The 19908-nt window shown below is 42.5% G+C and overlaps 1 protein-coding gene across 2 annotated transcripts in view; it reads left to right on the forward strand.

The window, feature by feature from the left end:
- zmym4.1 (zinc finger MYM-type containing 4, tandem duplicate 1) overlaps window positions 1-16215 on the forward strand; it is a 32698-nt gene extending 16483 nt beyond the window's left edge. For both annotated transcript variants that reach the window (XM_071367444.1, XM_071367445.1), the window contains exons 20-28: window positions 203-404; window positions 4006-4215; window positions 4597-4721; window positions 4884-5061; window positions 5307-5458; window positions 5533-5647; window positions 5892-6149; window positions 9591-9723; window positions 14752-16215. In XM_071367444.1, coding sequence (XP_071223545.1) covers window positions 203-404; window positions 4006-4215; window positions 4597-4721; window positions 4884-5061; window positions 5307-5458; window positions 5533-5647; window positions 5892-6149; window positions 9591-9723; window positions 14752-14986 — 1608 coding nt within the window. In that variant the 3' untranslated portion in view covers window positions 14987-16215. The remainder of the gene's footprint in view (window positions 1-202; window positions 405-4005; window positions 4216-4596; window positions 4722-4883; window positions 5062-5306; window positions 5459-5532; window positions 5648-5891; window positions 6150-9590; window positions 9724-14751) is intronic.
- The last annotated feature ends 3693 nt before the right edge of the window (window positions 16216-19908 follow it).

A 19908-nucleotide genomic window follows, 5' to 3' on the forward strand; every position in this document is an offset into this window, starting at 1 on the left:
CTCAGTCACACATAGTCACACAGATTTCTCCTCAAATTCTCTATAAGAGCTGTGTGCTCTGGACTAATTTGAAACCAACTACCATTGAATAGTAGTTGGAGGTTGGCTGGTACATGCTCTTGCAGATCAGAAAAGCAATATGAACAAAGAATTGCATCCCTCATAGCCTCCACGTCTAACCCTTTATTTGTCCTGTTTCCAGCTGCCCGTGCCCATGTTCCTGCCGGTGACCCTGGATAACGCCGAGCGCATTGTGGAGACTATCCAGGACATCAAGGAAAAGATCCCCTCTGACCCATTCGAGGCCGACCTCATCCTCATGGCCGAGATGGTGGCCGATGAGGGGAGGGAGAAGTCCCCTGAGCGACCCCCTGAAAGGCCTCCAGCCCCAGTAGTACAAGACGGTAAACAGGGGAGGGAGACAGGGATTGGAATGAGATCTGGGTCATGTTCATTAGGCATCAAATGGAAGAAAACGGACTGAAACATGGAGGGATTACCTGGACTTGCAAAACAGGTTCTGTTGCATAGCCTAAGCTAGGCTATTTCAGTAATCAGAGTTAAAAACAGTAAGCACTGTCTTTGAACCTGTGAGACCCTCTCTATGGCTTCATAGGCCAAGCTACAGCTTTGAGAGCTTGTTATAACTTGGGTTTCTTGGCTCGTCTCTTTTAAAAGTAATTTACAGCTGAATGAGAGTATAAAAAGCTATTATTAATTTGAATTCTGCATTATGACTTCAGGTAATGTATTAGTTAGGGATGCACAATATATTGGTGAACATATCAGAATCGGACGATATTAGCTGAAAATGCCAACATCGATATCAGCCCGATGTCTAGTTTAACGCCGATGTGCAAAACCGACGTCTAAGCTGACGCGCATACCTATGTAACGTAGGTACATGACGTAATGATGCCACGTAAAATGTTGCGCTACACGTGCAACACAGCATTCCTAACCTAGCCCACAATGTCTGTTGCATGGATCGAGCAGTCAACAAGTCAAACAGTCATTTTAAAGAGTAAGAAAATTTCAGCGAGACAACGCAAAGGCGAAATCTTTTAACGCCAAGATAATGGAATTCATTGCCCTTGACATTTAACCGTTCTCTGTCGTGGGTGATGTTGGCTTTCGCGACTGGTCGAGCACCGGTACACATTACTAAGTGCGCCATTTTTCAAATGTTGCCTTATCCTGAGTTGCACCGTAATAGCGTCACTGCTATTAGCTTCACGACATACTATAGAACGCCGTTTGGGTCTTTGCGTGTCAAAAAACATACGCGTCAAATAACACTGATGCGTTAAATAAGCTTTTAATTTGACACGTCAAATAACACCGTTCTATTATAGAATGTTGTGTGTTATGAATTTGCACATGCAAGCCAAGCGCCACCACTACTATCCGTAGCACTGTCAAAGCTGTACAAAAAGTCTGTAAACATCGGCCACAAACGATGTGTTTACAATACTGCGTTGGTAATAAAGCATAATTTGTTGGACCGCAACTTCTGCGGTAGCTAGCTTTAGCTTGGTACCTAGCTAGCACCAATACAACCAGCCTGAAAACAATGACCAGTAGAAACTACAGTCATTTTCATTATTCTTTAGCAATGATTTAGGAATCCTTGTGAGTAAGTATTGGCTAGGTAGCCACTTGTTATTCACCTATTGAAATTAAACTTCAGTTCATGAAAATAAATAGCTAGCCAGCTACTTAACCCTGTTGGCCAAAGCTAACGTTATAAGCAGCCAGCTAGCTTCATCTGGCTAGTGATGCTTGACCTGCCCGGGTTATGTGTTTTGAAGCTAGCCACAAAAAGGATTAGGTACAATAGTTGAATTTGCTGTTTGCCTTCAAAATAAAAGTACCTCTTTGAAGGTGATGCAGAAGGTTACAATTGGTGGAATCATGCCATATTTAGACTAGATAATATTAAACAAGGTTGGAATATGAAGTAATGAAATTGGTATCAGTCTACTCGTTGACACCCACGGAACACATATGTGAAGAGTTTACGCAAATATTAGCATTGTAGCTCTTATCGCGGAACTGTGACTGAAATCACCTCCCCAGTCAGCCAATTGTGTGTGTGTGTGTGTGGACGTTCATATTGCACTGTACAGCTTTACCTAAGGATTGGGGAGCAATGAAATGGGGTATCAGTCTACTCAGTACCTAAGTACTTTATTCCCAAAGTCCTCAGTTATCAGACTCCAAAACATCCACACAGTATTGTTTTTCCTCTGGAATAGTGTTCAATACACATAGTAGGTTGACTGGTACAATACATGTTGCTCAATTCACAGTGGTTTCAGAGTCCCGCAATAAGAGATACGACGCTAATCTTCTCTGGGTATCACTGAGTAGACTGATACCCCATGTCATTGATCCACAATCCATAGGTAAAGCTGTACAGTGTATTAAGTATGCCCCCAATGCAATTCTAAAGTCTAATACGTCCAGTGTGATTTCAATAGATTTCTATCAAATTAACCAATTATTGTCTCTTATTTATTTTTATATAACATTCCAACCTCGTTTAGCATGATCTATTCAATTATGGCATAATTCTACTATTTGTATTAATTTGCATCACTGTCAATGACAGTTTTATTTTGAAGGATAAGTGCAAAGTCCACTACTGTGGCTAATTCCTATTGTGGCTAGCTTCACATAGATGGGTCCGACCCCCATTACTCAAATAAAAACGTATAAATTAGGGGTATTTTGGATGACACCTAGCTAGATAGTTAGCTAGCTAACTATAGCTACTGAAACAGATGTTGTTTTGCTATGTTTTTGGGGAAGAACATTGGTTGCATCCATGAGCTAGCTAGCTTTTTTTAATGACCAGCACTGTAGGTGCGCGAGACAACTTTACCAGCATCATAGCAAACGTATCGATGAATCGTTGTCACATATGAAATACAAGTGATAGTGTAATCAATGTATAATAACTACTTAAAAAATGTATGAACACGTTCAAGTCTTATGTGACATGCAGTCATATTCAGGTCCTGATTGGTCACCAAGCTTATTTGACACGCAAAGACCCAAACGGCGTTCCATAGAAATCCTGGTTGTGAATGAAACGACTGAACAAATAAACAACGTAATAGCACAGTAAGTAAGTGAAAATAATAGGTTTTGACTATGTTTTACTGGTAATGGGGACATACGTAAATGCCAACAAAATAACTTTTTGGTCAGTGTGCGTGTTTAACTTTTAATTTAATTAGGCAAGTCAGTTAAGACAATTCCTTATTTACAATGACGGCCAATCCCGGACAACGCTAGGCCAATTGTGCGCCGCCCTATGGGACTCCCAATCACAGCCGGATGTGATACAGCCTGGATTTGCTGCGTGTGTGTGTGTGATAACTATTTAACTGTACTAGAATTCTTAAAAGACCGCTAACATTTTAACTATTGGTATCGGGTTTTTTGGCAAGGAAAATATCAGATATCGGTGTCGGCCCAAAATGTCATATCGGTGCCTCACTAGTATTAGGTAATTGAGCTCATGTTCCCACTTTTCAGATATGAGAAGTTTGCTTTGCCTCATTACTATAGATACCTCTTTTTTTATTAGAATTTTTTTTACTCTTATTGTAGGTAAGTTCACTGAGGACATATTCTCCTTTGCAGCAACAACCTGGGGAATACTTGCAGGGGAGAGGTGAGGGGATGAATGAGCAAATTGGACAGCTAGGGGTGATTTGGTGGCCATGGTGGTATGTGGGCCAGAATGGGACTTTAAGGACTATGTAGTAACAATAGTTTCTAGTACTGACCTGAAATAATTCAGCACATTAGTAACTACATAGTGATGTCAATAAATCTCAAAGAAACTGAAATGTAATTAATATCACCAATTTAACAAGCACTTCCTACTTCACTGTCAAGTAAGTAACGGGCTGTAAAAGAGGGTTTCCAACGAATATTTTGAGAGCTGTCCCATAACTTAAATGCTTTAGTTTTTTTCTCTCCGGGGACCAGACCAGGGCAGCACCTACAGTGGAGACCTGGACACAGACGAACTGAGCAACTTCCTCACCACTTGGGATGACGAGCCACCCCCCACCCCTGGCGTCTCATCGCGCCACAGTCGACCCTACACCCACGAGACGCTCCGACCCATCGTGGACATCAATGTCCCCGCCACCCCCCCACCCCCCATCATGGACATAGAGGCTGACTTCCCAGTCCGTGAGTGATGCTCGACTTTTACACCTCCCCAGTTATTAGGGATTCCTGATTTGAGCAATATTTATATGGACCCAGTCTGTTAGAGGTTTTAGCCTTTTTTTCCTGAAGTATAACTTGTGTAAGTTATAACTTGTAGAATACTTATTCCTTGGTTGAAGACTGTCAATCTTTTATTTTAAGGTAATTATATGGTCAAAACATATTGAGACTTTATAGTGAATGGCTCCTAGCTCTTGTGTTGTTCTCTTTCAACTGTCCTGTTTTCAACATGTAACAAGCAGCAGTAAGTCAAACGCTTCTTTCATTCAACACACTACAATTCAGCTGGCCTTATTCTCATTGTTGTCAGTTGTTTTCAAATATCTGCATCGGTTTTGTCAGAAACCCTGGAGCTGATGGCCCATTGGAGGGATCAGGAGAGGGATAGAAGTCCCAGTCCACCTCCTTCTCCTCCACGACGAAGAGCCAGAAGGAAAGCTCGGGATGGCTTGCCACAGAAGAAAAAGGTACGAGCCCAAAAGAGTAGTCTAAATAAGACCCCTTTCAAAGAGCGCCTTCAGCTATTTATTTTCATATTTCAACTCCCAGCAGTGCTCCTTTTTTAAAATACTTTGTAAATATTTTTTCTGTGGGTGTGTCTCTCTCTCTCTCCCCCCTTGACCCCACAGAAGCGTAAGTCGAGAGCAGCAGAGACTGCGCCAGTGGTGCCTTCGCTGGGTGCGGCCAAGAGTGACGTGGTGCCCGGCGAGCCCCCCAAACTGCAGCACATGTACGGGGTGGACGCCTGGAAGAGATGGGTCCAGTGGAGCAAGACCCAGCCTGACCTGGAGAAGCCTCGATTTGGCTGTGGGTCTGCTCACTGATACACTTGTGCATGCACGTGCACACACCCCCTGCCCTGACCATATCACACTCACGCAAACATGACTATATTATAACTGTTAATTTCCTGAAACCCCTGATATCACACATTTTTGTTGCTTTGCTTCTTAATTTACTGCATCTTTATTGGATTAAACCTGCCTCCTTAATTGCTTACGGGAATCATTTAACTCGGTACACTGAATAACGTTCTGTTCCCCCTGTTACAGCGCGGCCAATGGAGATAAAGGAGGATGTTTTAAAGTGCACAACAGCAGAGCTGGGCTACGGTCTCTGTCGGTTTATCTGTGAAGTTAAACGACCCAACAGAGAGTCCTACAGCCAGGACAGTCTTTTCTATCTCTGCCTCGGCATCCAGCAGGTAGGACACACACACACATTCAAACACTCTCACTTCTGATAGTATCATTCTGTTGATTGCCTCTCCTTCTGCAGTACTTATTTCAGAATGGGCGCATGGAGAACATATTCACTGATCTCTTCTATGGCAAGTTCACCCTGGAGATCACCAAGCTGCTGAAAGACTTCAAACCTACCATAACCGCCAGTGGTAAGAAAACACAAACACACACTGGTAAACACAGTGTATAACTCAAAGGCTGTAATAAGGCCTTTTGTTTACTCCACTGTTGTGAATGACCTCCCACTGGTCGTCTGTCATCCTTCACCTTAACTCACATTCTCCCCCTCTCTTGCGTGCGTTCCTTTCATGTGTTTGAGGGTGTTGGGTTTGTGGTATGTGTTATTAGTGTGCTTATTGAAAGGTCTTTAATGTTGGAATCTCTCTCTCCCAGGCTACCTGCACTCGCGGGTGGAGGAGGAGTACCTGTGGGACTGTAAACAGCTGGGGGCCTACTCTCCCATCGTGCTGCTCAACACGCTGCTCTTCTTCTGCACCAAGTTCTTCCAGTTCAAGACGGTGGCTCAGCACCGCCAGCTCTCCTTCGCCCACGTCATGCGCTGCACTAAGTCCATCCACGACAACACCAAGTCCAACTTCCTGCGCTTCTACCCGCCCATCCCGAAGAAGGACCTCGCAACTGAGACAGCAGGTGCTTTGCCTATTTGGTTTTCTCCTCCTTCGCTCTATGGAGCATGTTCAGTTGCAACAGAAACTGTATTTGAATTCATTCTGTTTTTATTTGAAACGCACAAATTGAATCATTGAATTCATAAATGTACCTTGTATTTCATGATTTGAAACTGAATTGGATGAATAGTGCATAAAATTTCTATGTAATTACATTTTCAAATATAATATTTATATATTCAGTTTCAATATGGCAGGCATTGCATTCATTGTCTGTATCAAGTTCATAAACTATAATTAAGTTTTCTAAAGTTTAATTTTCAGTTCTCCAAATTAATTCAAAACCAGAGACAAAATCCTGCTACTTTTCCTGCAAGGAATGGTAGAAGAGAATAGATAGAATCAAACGATCTGTGATAACAGGTCTCTGGCAGTTTCTGAAGCCAATTATGGCATGTTACATTTATTTTCTTCCTATGAATTTTACTCTAACATTTGAACCGTTTTGGCTAAGATTCTCTGGAATTCCCCTCTGATGCTCACAGAACGTGCAGGACGCGTTAGGACTGTGACAAAAACAGCAATTTGATTTTGCCTACTAATCTAATTGGCACTTATGCGTCTGTAGTGACAGAGCTACAGCGGTGTTTGTCAGACCATGAGACATCCCGAAAATCGGTCTTCTCACAAAAATTTCTGTAGTGTCCGAACGTACAACTACCCCTCTATGGAAAGATGAGACTCTCACGAACGCGATGGTGTTATCCGTTTTGCTGTACGAACGTTTGGACCTACTCATTGCAGGGTTTTTCTTTATTTCTACTGTTTTCTACATTGTAGAATAATAGTGACGACTTCAAAACTATGAAATAACACATATAGAATCATGTAGTAACCAGAAAGAGTTAAACAAATCAAAATATATTTTATATTTGAGATTCTTCAAAGTACCCTTTGCACACTCTTGGCGTTCTCTACCAGCTTCACCTGGAATGCTTTTCCAACAGTCTAGAAAGAGTTCCCACATATGCTGAGCACTTGTTGGTTGCTTTTCCTTCACTCTGCGGACTCTGCGGTCCAACGCATCCCAAACCATCTGGTTTGGGATGCTGGTTAAGTGTGCCTTGAATTCTTAATAAATCAATGACAGTGTCACCAGCAAGCACCATCACACCACCACCTCCATGCGTCACGGTGGGAACCACACATGCGGAGGTCATCCGTTCACCTACTCTGCGTCTCACAAAAACACGACGGTTGGAACCGATAATCTCAAATTTGGACTCGTCAGACCAAAGGACAGATATCCACCGGTCTAATGTCCATTGCTCGTGTTTCTTGGCCCAAGCAAGTCTCTTCTTCTTGGTGTCTTTTAGTAGTGGTTTCTTTGCAGCAATTTGACCATGAAGGCCTGATTTCACGCAGTGTCTGAACAGTTGATGTTAAGATGTGTCTGTTACTTGAACTCTGTGAAGCATTTATTTGGGCTGCAATTTCTGAAGCTGGTAACTCTAATGAACTTATCTTCTGCAGCAGAGGTAACTCTGGGTCTTCCTTTCCTGTTGTGGTCCTCATGAGAGCCAGTTTCACCATAGTGCTTGATGGTTTTTGCGACTGCACTTGAAGAAATGTTTGAAATGTTCTGCATTGACTGACCATGTCTTAAAGTAATGGACTGCCGTTTCTCTTTGCTTATTTGAGCCGTTCTTGTCATAATATGGACTTGGTATTTTATCAAATAGGGATTTCTTCTGTATATCCCCTACCTTGTCAAAACACAACTAATTGTCTCAAACGCATTAAGTTCCACAAATTAACTTTTAACAAGGCACACCTGTTAATTGAAATGCAATCTGGTTGAGAGAATGCCAAGAGTGTGCAAAGCTCTCAAGGCAAATGGTGGCTACTTTGAAGACAATACAATTTATTTTGATTTGTTTAACAATTTTTTTTGGTTACTACATGATTCCATGTGTGTCATTTCATAGTTTTGATGTCTTCACTATTATTGTCCAATGTAGAAAATAGTAAAAAAAAATAAAGAAAAACCCTGGAATGAGTAGGTGTCAACTTTTGACTGGTACTGTATATATTTGATGAACTTGAAATTATAGTTTGTAAACTTGATACACAATGAATGCAATATCTACCATATTGAAACTGAAAGTGGAACAGACCGCGTTTTAAATACTTTGCAGATATGAAACAAACACAACCATATCAGTCAAAAATATAAAATTCTCAGTTTATGCTACAAAACAAACCAAAGTTTAAAAAATAGGTTATTTTTTACAAAAAATTCCATGACGTACAGTAAGGTATTGTTTGCAGAATAGATGGATGCATGATTAATATAATTCATCAATACATTTCTTGGTGATCCCAAAAATATTGGTATCAGGTTGTAAATCACAGCTGGCCTGGTGCAGTGTTTGCTGCCGCCACCCATTCGGGATGCACTGTTAGTTTCAATGACTCAATATTTTGAACAAAAACGGACGACTGTAACTAAGCATCTCAATACAATCAAACTAGCCAGGGCTGATAACAAGTCAGTCATAACTTGGCTAATACGCTAGCGTATGTGTCTCAAGGCCCGCCGGCCGAATAGGACACAAGCTAGTCAACAGTTGTCATCTACTTTATGAAATTACAGCAAGATGCGCTTGCGTCATCCGTGAATTGAACTTCAATTGCGCTGCTTTTGTTAGTCCCTTTTACAGCACTCAGGGGAGGGTGAGTGTACAGACAGCTGCAACACACAGTCCTAGCTAGGCTACTAAAATGTTGGCGTCTGGCTTCGGTTTTTAAAGCTTGACAATGGATAACCCAAAAAACTAAACCTGCAACAAACACCATGCCAAGTAGAAACATGTAGGTCTATTACAGCAACATTTGAGCAGGAGCCTAGGCTGGCTACTCTGCTACAAGACATTTTGAGTACACCATACAGCAAGGCTGCATTCAACCTCACTGGTAATCCATGCAGTGCAAAAAAAAGAAAAGATTTTTGATATTTGGAGGGGAGTTGTTCAATACTTTATGATTGGGGTCGCAGCATATTATGCGCATTTGCAAACATAGCAGCAAAGGCTGGACAAATATTATTTATCTCTTTAGTTTTAATATGTTAAGATGCTATATACAACATCCTATGTACATGAGTGGACATTATAAAGAGATCTATTTTTTCTAATAAAACCATGGTCAGTTTGTCGCAGTTTTTTGTTGTTGTTGGTCAAAACAAATAGGTTATGTCTGGTCTGCGAATTCGTTGTTTTTTTTCCTCAATACGGCCTGATTGAGTTTGACAACTTTGGACTATCTATTTATGTAGCTAGCTATTTATTTAGCAAGCTAATAACATTGAGCCTTAAGTGTGAGCTGCTGTTTTTACTAATGGAAAAAGTACAATATAGATCGCATTTGATTCCTATGTAATCGTGGACCTGTATGTGTGTAGCCGATGCAGATGGTGTGGCAGCGAAGAGGAAGAGGGAGGACGAGGAGAAAGAGGAGGTGCTGGAGATGATGGAGAACAGTGAGAATCCCCTCCGCTGTCCTGTCCGATTGTACGAGTTCTACCTCTCCAAGTGGTGAGTGACACACGCACATACTGCATGCCTTTAATCTCCCCATTCTGCTGGCCAATCTAACCAAGTAGTGTAACCTCATATCTTGAAATTGAAATTGCTTTTCAAAACTGCTTTCCTGAAATCTTAACTCATATCATTTAAAATATATCTTATCACCTCTTCCCCCAAGGTTGCTTAGCAGTTCAGACGTCTTTTTCTGTTCCGTATTGTTTGTGTCCTGTATATATATTTACACCTCTCTTCACTTATCTTTTATTTATTTTATTATCCAAGAACTCAACTACAAAAGCTTTCCTGCAAAAGCTTTCCTGCAACCCGCTTCACCAATTACTAAAAAGTAATATTTACCTCAAACTGAAAATCCATCGTGGAAGCCAGCCAGGGGCTAATTCAGAAGCTAGCCTGAAAGCTAACCAGTAGCTACTCCGATAGCTAGCCAGAAGCTAATCTGTAGCTGCCCCGAAATTAGCCGGTTTGCTGGCTAGCGTTGGTTTTCAGCTGCCCTCGTGTTGTGGTCATCAGCTATTCCTCTAGCTCGATAATCTACCGGCACTTTTGTGCAACGCGACTCGGACCGGAGCATTCCGGGACTTTTCTTCTCTCTCAGTTTCCCCGGATTCCAGCCGCAGGCTCTGGTCACTTGCACCTTGACTTCGCAGCTAGCTAGCTGCAAACCGTGTGACGATTGGCTTACGTCGACCCCGGAGCATACTCAAATCATCCTGGAGCTAGCCAGCTGAGGAGTTCCATCACCATCCGGACACGTTTCTTTTGTTGCTGCTGCAGATACGGAACCCCACCTGGCCTTCACGTCTGACTGCCGACGTTATCTGCCCGAGGGATTTATCCAACTGGCACCTCCGTCCCGACGTTACCTGAACGCTCACCTGAGGCCCGCTAATCGTTAGCTGTCTTATCGGCTGCTACCTGAATAAGCATACCGGACAACTATTATTTATTTTTATTTTTATTTTTTATTTATTTTTTTCTCCTTGGGTCACTATATCTATTCTGCCAATTTGGATTGATCCCCTCTTCCACACGGAACCCCACTACACGGAACCCCACTAACTTACCGACGGAAACGCACGAGGTATCTACAAACAGACCTCCATCCCATGCTGCTACCGACAGCCACATACCCGGCCAGCTGTCTGGATCGCCACGACCCCAACCAACCTCTACTCACTGGACCCTTATTGATCACCCGATTAAGCATGCCTCTCCTTAATGTAAATATGCCTTGTCCATTGCTGTTCTGGTTAATGTTTATTGGCTTATTTCACTGTAGAGATTCTAGCCCTGTTCACTATACCATATCCAACCTCTCAGTTCCACCACCCACATATGCGATGACATCACCTGGTTTCAATGATGTTTCTAGAGACAATATCTCTCTCATCATCACTCAATACCTAGGTCTACCTCCACTGTATTCACATCCTACCATACCTTTGTCTGTACATTATTCCTTTAAACTATTTTATCGCCCCCAGAAACCTCCTCTTACTCTCTGCTCCAGTAGCTCTAGGCGACCAATTCTCATAGCTTTTAGCCGTACCCTTATCCTACTCCTCCTCTGTTCCTCTGGTGATGTAGAGGTGAATCCAGGCCCTGCAGTACCTGGCTCCACTCCTATTCCCCAGGCGCTCTCTTTTGATGACTTCTGTAACCGTAATAGCCTTGGCTTCATGCATGTTAACATTAGAAGCCTCCTCCCTAAGTTTGTTTTGTTCACTGCTTTAGCACACTCTGCCAACCCGGATGTTTTAGCCGTGTCTGAATCCTGGCTTAGAAAGACCACCAAAAACTCAGATATTTTCATCCCCAATTACAAGATTTTCAGACAAGATAGAACGGCCAAAGGGGGCGGTGTTGCAATCTACTGCAAAGACTGCCTGCAGAGTTCTGTCTTACTATCCAGGTCTGTTCCCAAACAATTTGAACTTCTACTTTTAAAAATCCACCTCTCTAAAAACAAGTCTCTCACCGTTGCCGCCTGCTATAGACCACCCTCTGCCCCCAGCTGTGCTCTGGACACTATATGTGAACTGATTGCCCCCCATCTATCTTCAGAGTTCGTGCTGCTAGGCGACCTAAATTTGAACATGCTCAAAACCCCAGCCACCCTACAATCTAAGCTTGATGCCCTCAATCTCACACAAATTATCAATGAACCTACCAGGTACCACCCCAATTCCGTAAACTCGGGTACCCTCATAGATATCATCCTAACAAACTTGCCCTCCAAATACACCTCTGCTGTTTTCAACCAAGATCTCAGCGATCACTGCCTCATTGCCTGTATCCGTAATGGGTCAGCGGTCAAACGACCTCCACTCATCACTGTCAAACGCTCCCTGAAACACTTCAGCGAGCAGGCCTTTCTAATCGACCTGGCCGGGGTATCCTGGAAGGATATCGATCTCATCCCGTCAGTAGAGGATGCCTGGTCATTTTTTAAAAATGCCTTCCTCACCATCTTGAATAAGCATGCCCCATTCAAGAAATTTAGAACCAGGAACAGATATAGCCCTTGGTTCTCTCCTGACCTGACTGCCCTTAACCAACAGAAAAACATCCTATGGCGTTCTGCATTAGCATCGAACAGCCCCCGTGATATGCAACTTTTCAGGGAAGCCAGAAACCAATATACACAGGCAGTTAGAACAGCCAAGGCTAGCTTTTTCAAGCAGAAATTTGCTTCCTGCAACACAAATTCAAAAAAGTTCTGGGACACCGTAAAGTCCATGGAGAATAAGAACACCTCCTCCCAGCTTCCAACCGCTCTGAAGATAGGAAACACTGTCACCACCGACAAATCCACTATAATTGAGAATTTCAATAAGCATTTTTCCACGGCTGGCCATGCTTTCCATCTGGCTGCCCCTACCCCGGACAACAGCACTGCCCTCCCCTCTGCTACTCGCCCAAGCTTCCCCCATTTCTCTTTCTCCCAAATACAGTCAGCTGATGTCCTAAATGAGCTGCAAAATCTGGACCCTTACAAATCAGCCGGGCTAGATAATCTGGACCCTTTCTTTCTAAAACTATCTGCTGAAATTGTTGCCACCCCTATTACTAGCCTCTTCAACCTCTCTTTCGTGTCGTCCGAGATCCCCAAAGATTGGAAAGCAGCTGCGGTTATCCCCCTCTTCAAAGGGGGGGACACCCTTGACCCTAACTGCTACAGACCTATATCTATCCTACCCTGCCTTTCTAAGGTCTTCGAAAGCCAAGTCAACAAACAGATTACCGACCATTTCGAATCCCACCACACCTTCTCCGCTATGCAATCTGGTTTCAGAGCTGGTCATGGGTGCACCTCAGCCACGCTCAAGGTCATAAACGACATCGTAACCGCCATCGATAGGAAACAATACTGTGCAGCCGTATTCATTGACCTGGCCAAGGCTTTTGACTCTGTCAATCACCACATCCTCATTGGCAGACTCGACAGCCTTGGTTTCTCTAATGATTGCCTCGCCTGGTTCACCAACTACTTCTCTGATCGAGTTCAGTGTGTCAAATCGGAGGGTCTGTTGTCCGGGCCTCTGGCAGTCTCTATGGGGGTGCCACAGGGTTCAATTCTTGGACCGACTCTCTTCTCTGTATACATCAATGATGTCGCTCTTGCTGCTGGTGATTCTCTGATCCACCTCTACGCAGACGACACTATTCTGTATACTTCTGGCCCTTCTTTTGACACTGTGTTAACAACTCTCCAGGCGAGCTTCAATGCCATACAACTCTCCTTCCGTGGCCTCCAACTGCTCTTAAATACAAGTAAAACCAAATGCATGCTCTTCAACCGATCGCTGCCTGCCCCTGCCCGCCTGTCCAACATCACTACTTTGGACGGTTCTGACTTAGAATATGTGGACAACTACAAATACCTAGGTGTCTGGTTAGACTGTAAACTCTCCTTCCAGACTCACATCAAACATCTCCAATCCAAAGTCAAATCTAGAATTGGCTTCCTATTCCGCAACAAAGCATCCTTTACTCATGCTGCCAAACATACCCTTGTAAAACTGACCATCCTACCAATCCTCGACTTCGGTGATGTCATTTACAAAATAGCCTCCAAAACCCTACTCAATAAATTGGATGCAGTCTATCACAGTGCCATCCGTTTTGTCACCAAAGCCCCATATACTACCCACCACTGCGACCTGTACACTCTCGTTGGCTGGCCCTCGCTTCATACTCGTCGCCAAACCCACTGGTTCCAGGTCATCTACAAGACCCTGCTAGGTAAAGTCCCCCCTTATCTCTGCTCGCTGGTCACCATAGCAGCACCTATCTGTAGCACGCGCTCCAGCAGGTATATCTCTCTAGTCACCCCCAAAACCAATTCTTCCTTTGGACGCCTCTCCTTCCAGTTCTCTGCTGCCAATGACTGGAACGAACTACAAAAATCTCTGAAATTGGAAACACCTATCTCCCTCACTAGCTTTAAGCACCAGCTGTCAGAGCAGCTCATAGATTACTGCACCTGTACATAACCCATCTACAATTTAGCCCAAACAACTACCTCTTTACCTACTGTATTTATTTTATTAATTTATTTTGCTCCTTTGCACCCCATTATTTTCTGTCTCTACTTTGCACTTTCTTCCGCTGCAAACCAACCATTCCAGGGTTTTTTTTTAGTTTTATTTTACTTGCTGTGTTGTATTCACTTCACCTCCATGGCCTTTTATATTTTTATTTATTTATTTTATTTATTTATACATATATTTGTTTGCCTTCACCTCCCTTATCTCACCTCACTTGCTCACATTGTATATAGACTTTTTTCACTGTATTATTGACTATATGTTTGTTTTACTCCATGTGTAACTATGTGTTGTTGTATGTGTCGAACTGCTTTGCTTTATCTTGGCCAGGTCGCAATTGTAAATGAGAACGTGTTCTCAATTTGCCTACCTGGTTAAATAAAGGTTAAATAAAAATAAATAAAAATAAAAATAAAAACTAGCCCCCTCTAACACAGAGCTCTCCTTCTCGCCCTCTTCTCTCCAGCTCGGACTCAGTGAAACAGCGCACCAACGTGTTCTTCCTGCTCCCGGAGCGCTCGTGTGTCCCCAACAGCCCCATGTGGTTCTCCTCCCAGGGCCTGGACGACCACACCTTGGACACCATGCTGACACGCATCCTCACCGTCAGGGAGATCCATTTGGGAGACCCCCAAAGAAACGAGCCCCAATCCAAGGACCCTGAGTGGACCCCTGACCAAGACAGTGACGAGACTGATTGACTATGAGGAGTGGTGCCCACACACACATACAGTTAGAAGCTCTTGTTTGCATACACACACACACACACACACACATAAACTACGGGTTTATCCGTAAGGACTCCAGCCATGTGTGAAGAGTAGTGTGTTCGCACACCTATAGACTGAGAATGTGTCGTGTACACAAAATGTGTGTAAACGCAATTATGAACTGACGCTCAACCACACAACTGGGACTGAAGAGACACTGTTCATGCTGTCTGGTCTTTCAAAATCAAGTGGAGGAAACCGTAGAAGGAATCACTTTAAGAAGAATCACATTACTGCATTTGTGAGTGTGGTTGGGGTCAATACCATTTAAATTCCAGTCAATTAAGAAAGTGAACCAAACTCCCATTCAAAATTTTACCAATTGAAAAGCATTACAGAGAATTTGATTTTTAGTGTACTTCCTGAATTGAAATAGAATTGACCCCAACCCTGGTGAGCATAATTGTGGTCATAGAGAGAAACAAGTTTGGTTAACAAGATCTTTTCAAGTTCTTTCAGTTCACAATACGATGCAATGCTCTCCAGCCCTATTCAATATGTACTCCGATTGGGAAGACGCTTTTAAGAAGTTGCCTATCACATTGACTTCTGCTATATCTGACCAAGTCCTTTCTAATGCAGAGTTCTTATTTCTGGGATCACTACAAATATGAGGACGCTTTGAAAATGTTGGTTTTTATTATTACAGATGTCATTCAGCCATGTCAACAAAGTTGTTTTTGTGGTTTTGTATGTTAAAGGATATATCATGACTGTCAATAGTGTTGTCCAAGTCCATTGCCTACTAAAATTGGTGGGAGACAGACCCATGCCATTTAATTGTCTATTGCGTTATATTTGGAGTCATTTGAACTTGCCAAAATGCTTTGTCACATTAGTGCTCCCACATGCATACAGAAGAAAGCATGTATAATGTTGTTTGGGGGGAAAACGTTGTCACTGTGTTTCCCTATGTAGAACATCCAAACACTTGTGATTTGGTGTGATATCAGGAATAAGGAGAGAACCCTGAATCCTCAAAGTGGAATTAGAAATGAGTATCCTATAGTTTGAGGCCATATTGACAGTTTATCTGCAAAGACGAGCAATTTTACATTAAGTGCCCCCCCCATAATGGTTCACAGAGGTGCGTCTCTTCGACTTTGTTCTGAGAAACTTTTGTATCAAATATTATTTTTAAATAAATGCCGAAAAACTAATGTTTAGTTTTTGAAGATTTATTTATCCAGTTAATTCCAGATTGTTTTAAAATAATACATTTCTTGTGGTCATATGATTTAGGCGTGGAGATCTGATCAATTGTGTTAGCCAGTTGAAGGTGGCTAGATTCACACCCTAGCAGAGTATAAAACAGTAACTGTAAAACTTCACATACAGTAAGACATCAGTAATCAGCTCAGAAACCCCTTAACTCCTCGTTCATCAATGTTAGCAAGAAAACAAGTACTTGATACTTTGGTACTTGAAATGTACTTTGGCTTTATGAGCACATTTCAAGACACTTGGCAGTTTCACAAAGATACCGTGTCATGCGCTTGACAGTCACATTTTGTCTGTTTGGTAAGAAACCAGCTGACGTCAAACCAACTCTTGGGTATTTCCAACTTACGAGGTACTTTTCTCCCATTCTAGCACAGTCTTCACCATTGGGATATTGTCTTTGGACTCCTCCACATATCAGGCTCATGATTACCCCACTGGAAGCTAGAGTAGAAGGATGGGTAACGCATAATCAGAGGAAGGACAATTCATACGATCCATGTCCTCAAACAAACTACATTGTTTGGATTAACCTTTTGATAATTTTTTTTTTTGGGGGGGGGGTCTGTCATGGAAAAGACTTCAAAACATACTTTAATTGAAGCAATATGTGTGACTGAATGATCATGCTTTATAGTTTTCCTCTAAAGTGAATGCATCACTAGTTCAATACAATATTCTGTCCTTTTTATTTGGCGCTAGGGATGTGTTGTCCACCTATAACCACGCTCCCTCTTGTTCATCTGTTAACCCTATCCAGAGCTGGTCTTCAAGGTAATGGATCTTTGCACCAACTTGCTCATCTAAAAATGTCTTTACAAAAACATAATAAATAATTTCTGAATGCTACTATGGTTTAAGTAGAAGACATGCAATGGTTCCTTGAATGATTGTAGAAAATGTACAGTATCATGATTTTCGCATAGCTCACATGTTACCTTGTATAATATGGGCAGTCACAAACTCCTCTATCATAAGTATAGATATGAGGCTAGAGAATATGGTGCTGAAATACAGATTCAAATAACCGGGATTCTTGAGCAGCGCTATCATACAATGTAAAGCCCCGTTTAGGCCGTAGTGAAATGAGCTATATTGGACTACTGTACTGTATTACACGGTCTGTCAATAGTCATACTCGTCCTGTTTGCGATGAACAGCCCCCCCACATGAACAACATGAACACAGTTATCACAACTATGAGTCCAGGCCACTATCAATAAAGAAGTAATGCTACTTTCCCAGCCAACAGCACATTTCCAATGTTGTTCACTCCCTGTGTGATTGGGAAAATAAATACCCCTAAATGTTAATTTCAGTGTCCTGAATCAATATATTGTGTAAAGACCCATATCAAAAGGGAATATAACATGGAATATGAAACGTTCGTGCGTACTAGAATCTCACTCACCCGTGTTTGTACAGCAAATGGGTAGAATTCTCAATTCTTGATTTGATTTAAAAAACGGTTGACAATCAAGCAATAAAGTACCCTCCCCTTTTCTCTTCTGAAGAAATCATTTATCATTTGTAGAGTGTGAAATCATCATTTCCTCATAACACTGAAGCAGTTAAGGCCATAACGTGTTAGCACCGTTTTCTAATACACTTTAGGGATGAAAATGTCACTGAGTTCAATTGAAATGTTCTATTGATGACAGACAATACTATTTGTTTACCGTAGCAGAGCATACTCGTATAGAAAGCTGATTGCTCACCTGCTGTTAGATTTTACATGACGTCTTTGTGATTTTTAAGAGCTCTGTTCTCGGCTTGCATATCTTGTGGCTCACCATTATCGATTGTTAAAGCTAGTTGCGAAAATACATACAGTCCCATCAGAAATAAGTAGGAGCTTGACCCATCTTCTCTACATCGATGCATCATGTCAAAGCACTTATTTGAGGAAATAAATGACAATATTTTGACCCATAAAGCTCATGTGATAGAATAGTGCTCGCTAGTCAATTCTCTACATCTCACTAGCCAGCTCCTCCAGAAGGGTCAACGCTCACAGACAATTCTCAGAACAATGACGGCACGCATCAGAAGAACACCGAGAGTCACCGGAACCACTTTCACAGAGTCCCATCCACATGCTCTGACCTTTGACCCCACCTGATGTTGGGAATGTCCCCAAAAACACAGTGGCCTCCATCATTCTTAAATGGAAGAAGTTTGGAACCACCAAGACTCTTTCTAGAGCTGGCCACCTGTCCAAACTGAGCAATCGGGGGAGAAGGGCCTTGGTCAGGGAGGTGACCAAGAACACTGATGGTCACTCTGACAGAGTTCCTCTGTGGAGATGGGAGAACCTTCCAGAAGCAGTGGTGTGTATTCATGGTTGCCAAGGGAAGCCAGGCTTCACATAAAATAATTTATATTTTTCTCTGTTTCATAATTTTCCTTCAATTCGCAAGAGGCTGAATGTATCTCACAGGAGAAAGCATCTGACCGAGTGAAACAGTGCCCCTCTGTCTCTCTATGTGCAGGCCATCTATGTGATGCTGTCTGGTCCAAACGAGTATGACATTGTTGGGGCTCGTATAATTAAAGGCAAGGGAAGGCAGCGAGCATCTGGTCTCCCTTGACAAAAAAAGTATTTAAAAAAATGGCCAATCAGGGTTGAGCTAAAATGAGCGAGCTCAACTGTGACTGGTCCTGGCGCACCAAAACAAAGTGTCAACAGAAGCCAGCTTGGATTTGGCGTCACTCCTATCAAATTCCATTGAGAGCAGACCTCATTGACAAACTAATTTTTGCATCTGGTTGTGTTGTCATCCTTTCCTTTCCTCCCTTTCCTAAATTAGCCATAGATAAAGATAGGGATTTGGACTTGTGGTTGTACTTAATTCTCTGTACTGGCCAATGATTATAACGGCGGTTCTGATCCAACCATTCATTCGTACATTGTTGTGCCCCTGGCCTGAGAGGATGGAAGTTCAGTAGCTAGATGTAGAAGGTTAATGTTAACTAGCTAACGTTGCCCATGAAAAGAAAGATTTGTTCATAAGGGCCTGAGATCAAAGTCAACATACAGACCACTAGGGGTCAATGTTTTTAGATAGGATATCCAGTAACACTCCCTTTGTAGTCGTAGGATCTCGATGTTACCTCCTCTCCTTGGTAGAGCAACATGCTCAATGCCTGTGTATTTGAGGGAGGAGATGGGATGGTTAGCTTCAACAAAGTGAGCTGCTACTGGATGGTCAATGTTCTGACACCTGATTGAGCTGCGGTGTTCAGCTATGCGTTGTTTTAACTGTATTTTCGTTTGTCCAACGTAGGCTTTTCCACATGAACAGGGGATGAGATAGATTACTCCCTTGGTCTTGCATGAGATGATCCCCCTAACAGCGATTTTTTGACCTGTATGTGGGTGTCTGAAGAAAGATCTTTTAAATGTGCTATTGCATGAGCCACATTTGTAGTTCCCATTTGGGATAGGTGTCAGAGTGTCTGAGTGGGCTCAGGGGGCATGTCAGATCTCACCAAGCTATCACCAATATCCTGACCACGCTTATAGACCACCAGTGGGGGTTCCTTGAAGAGGTATGCGTTTTTAATTCATTTTATTTTTTTATCTTAATTTTTGTTGTCTGATTGCAGAATATGCCGGTGCTTTTTCAGGA

This window comes from Salvelinus alpinus, chromosome 26 (genome assembly GCF_045679555.1).
Source record: "Salvelinus alpinus chromosome 26, SLU_Salpinus.1, whole genome shotgun sequence".
Taxonomy (NCBI): Eukaryota; Metazoa; Chordata; class Actinopteri; order Salmoniformes; family Salmonidae; genus Salvelinus; species Salvelinus alpinus.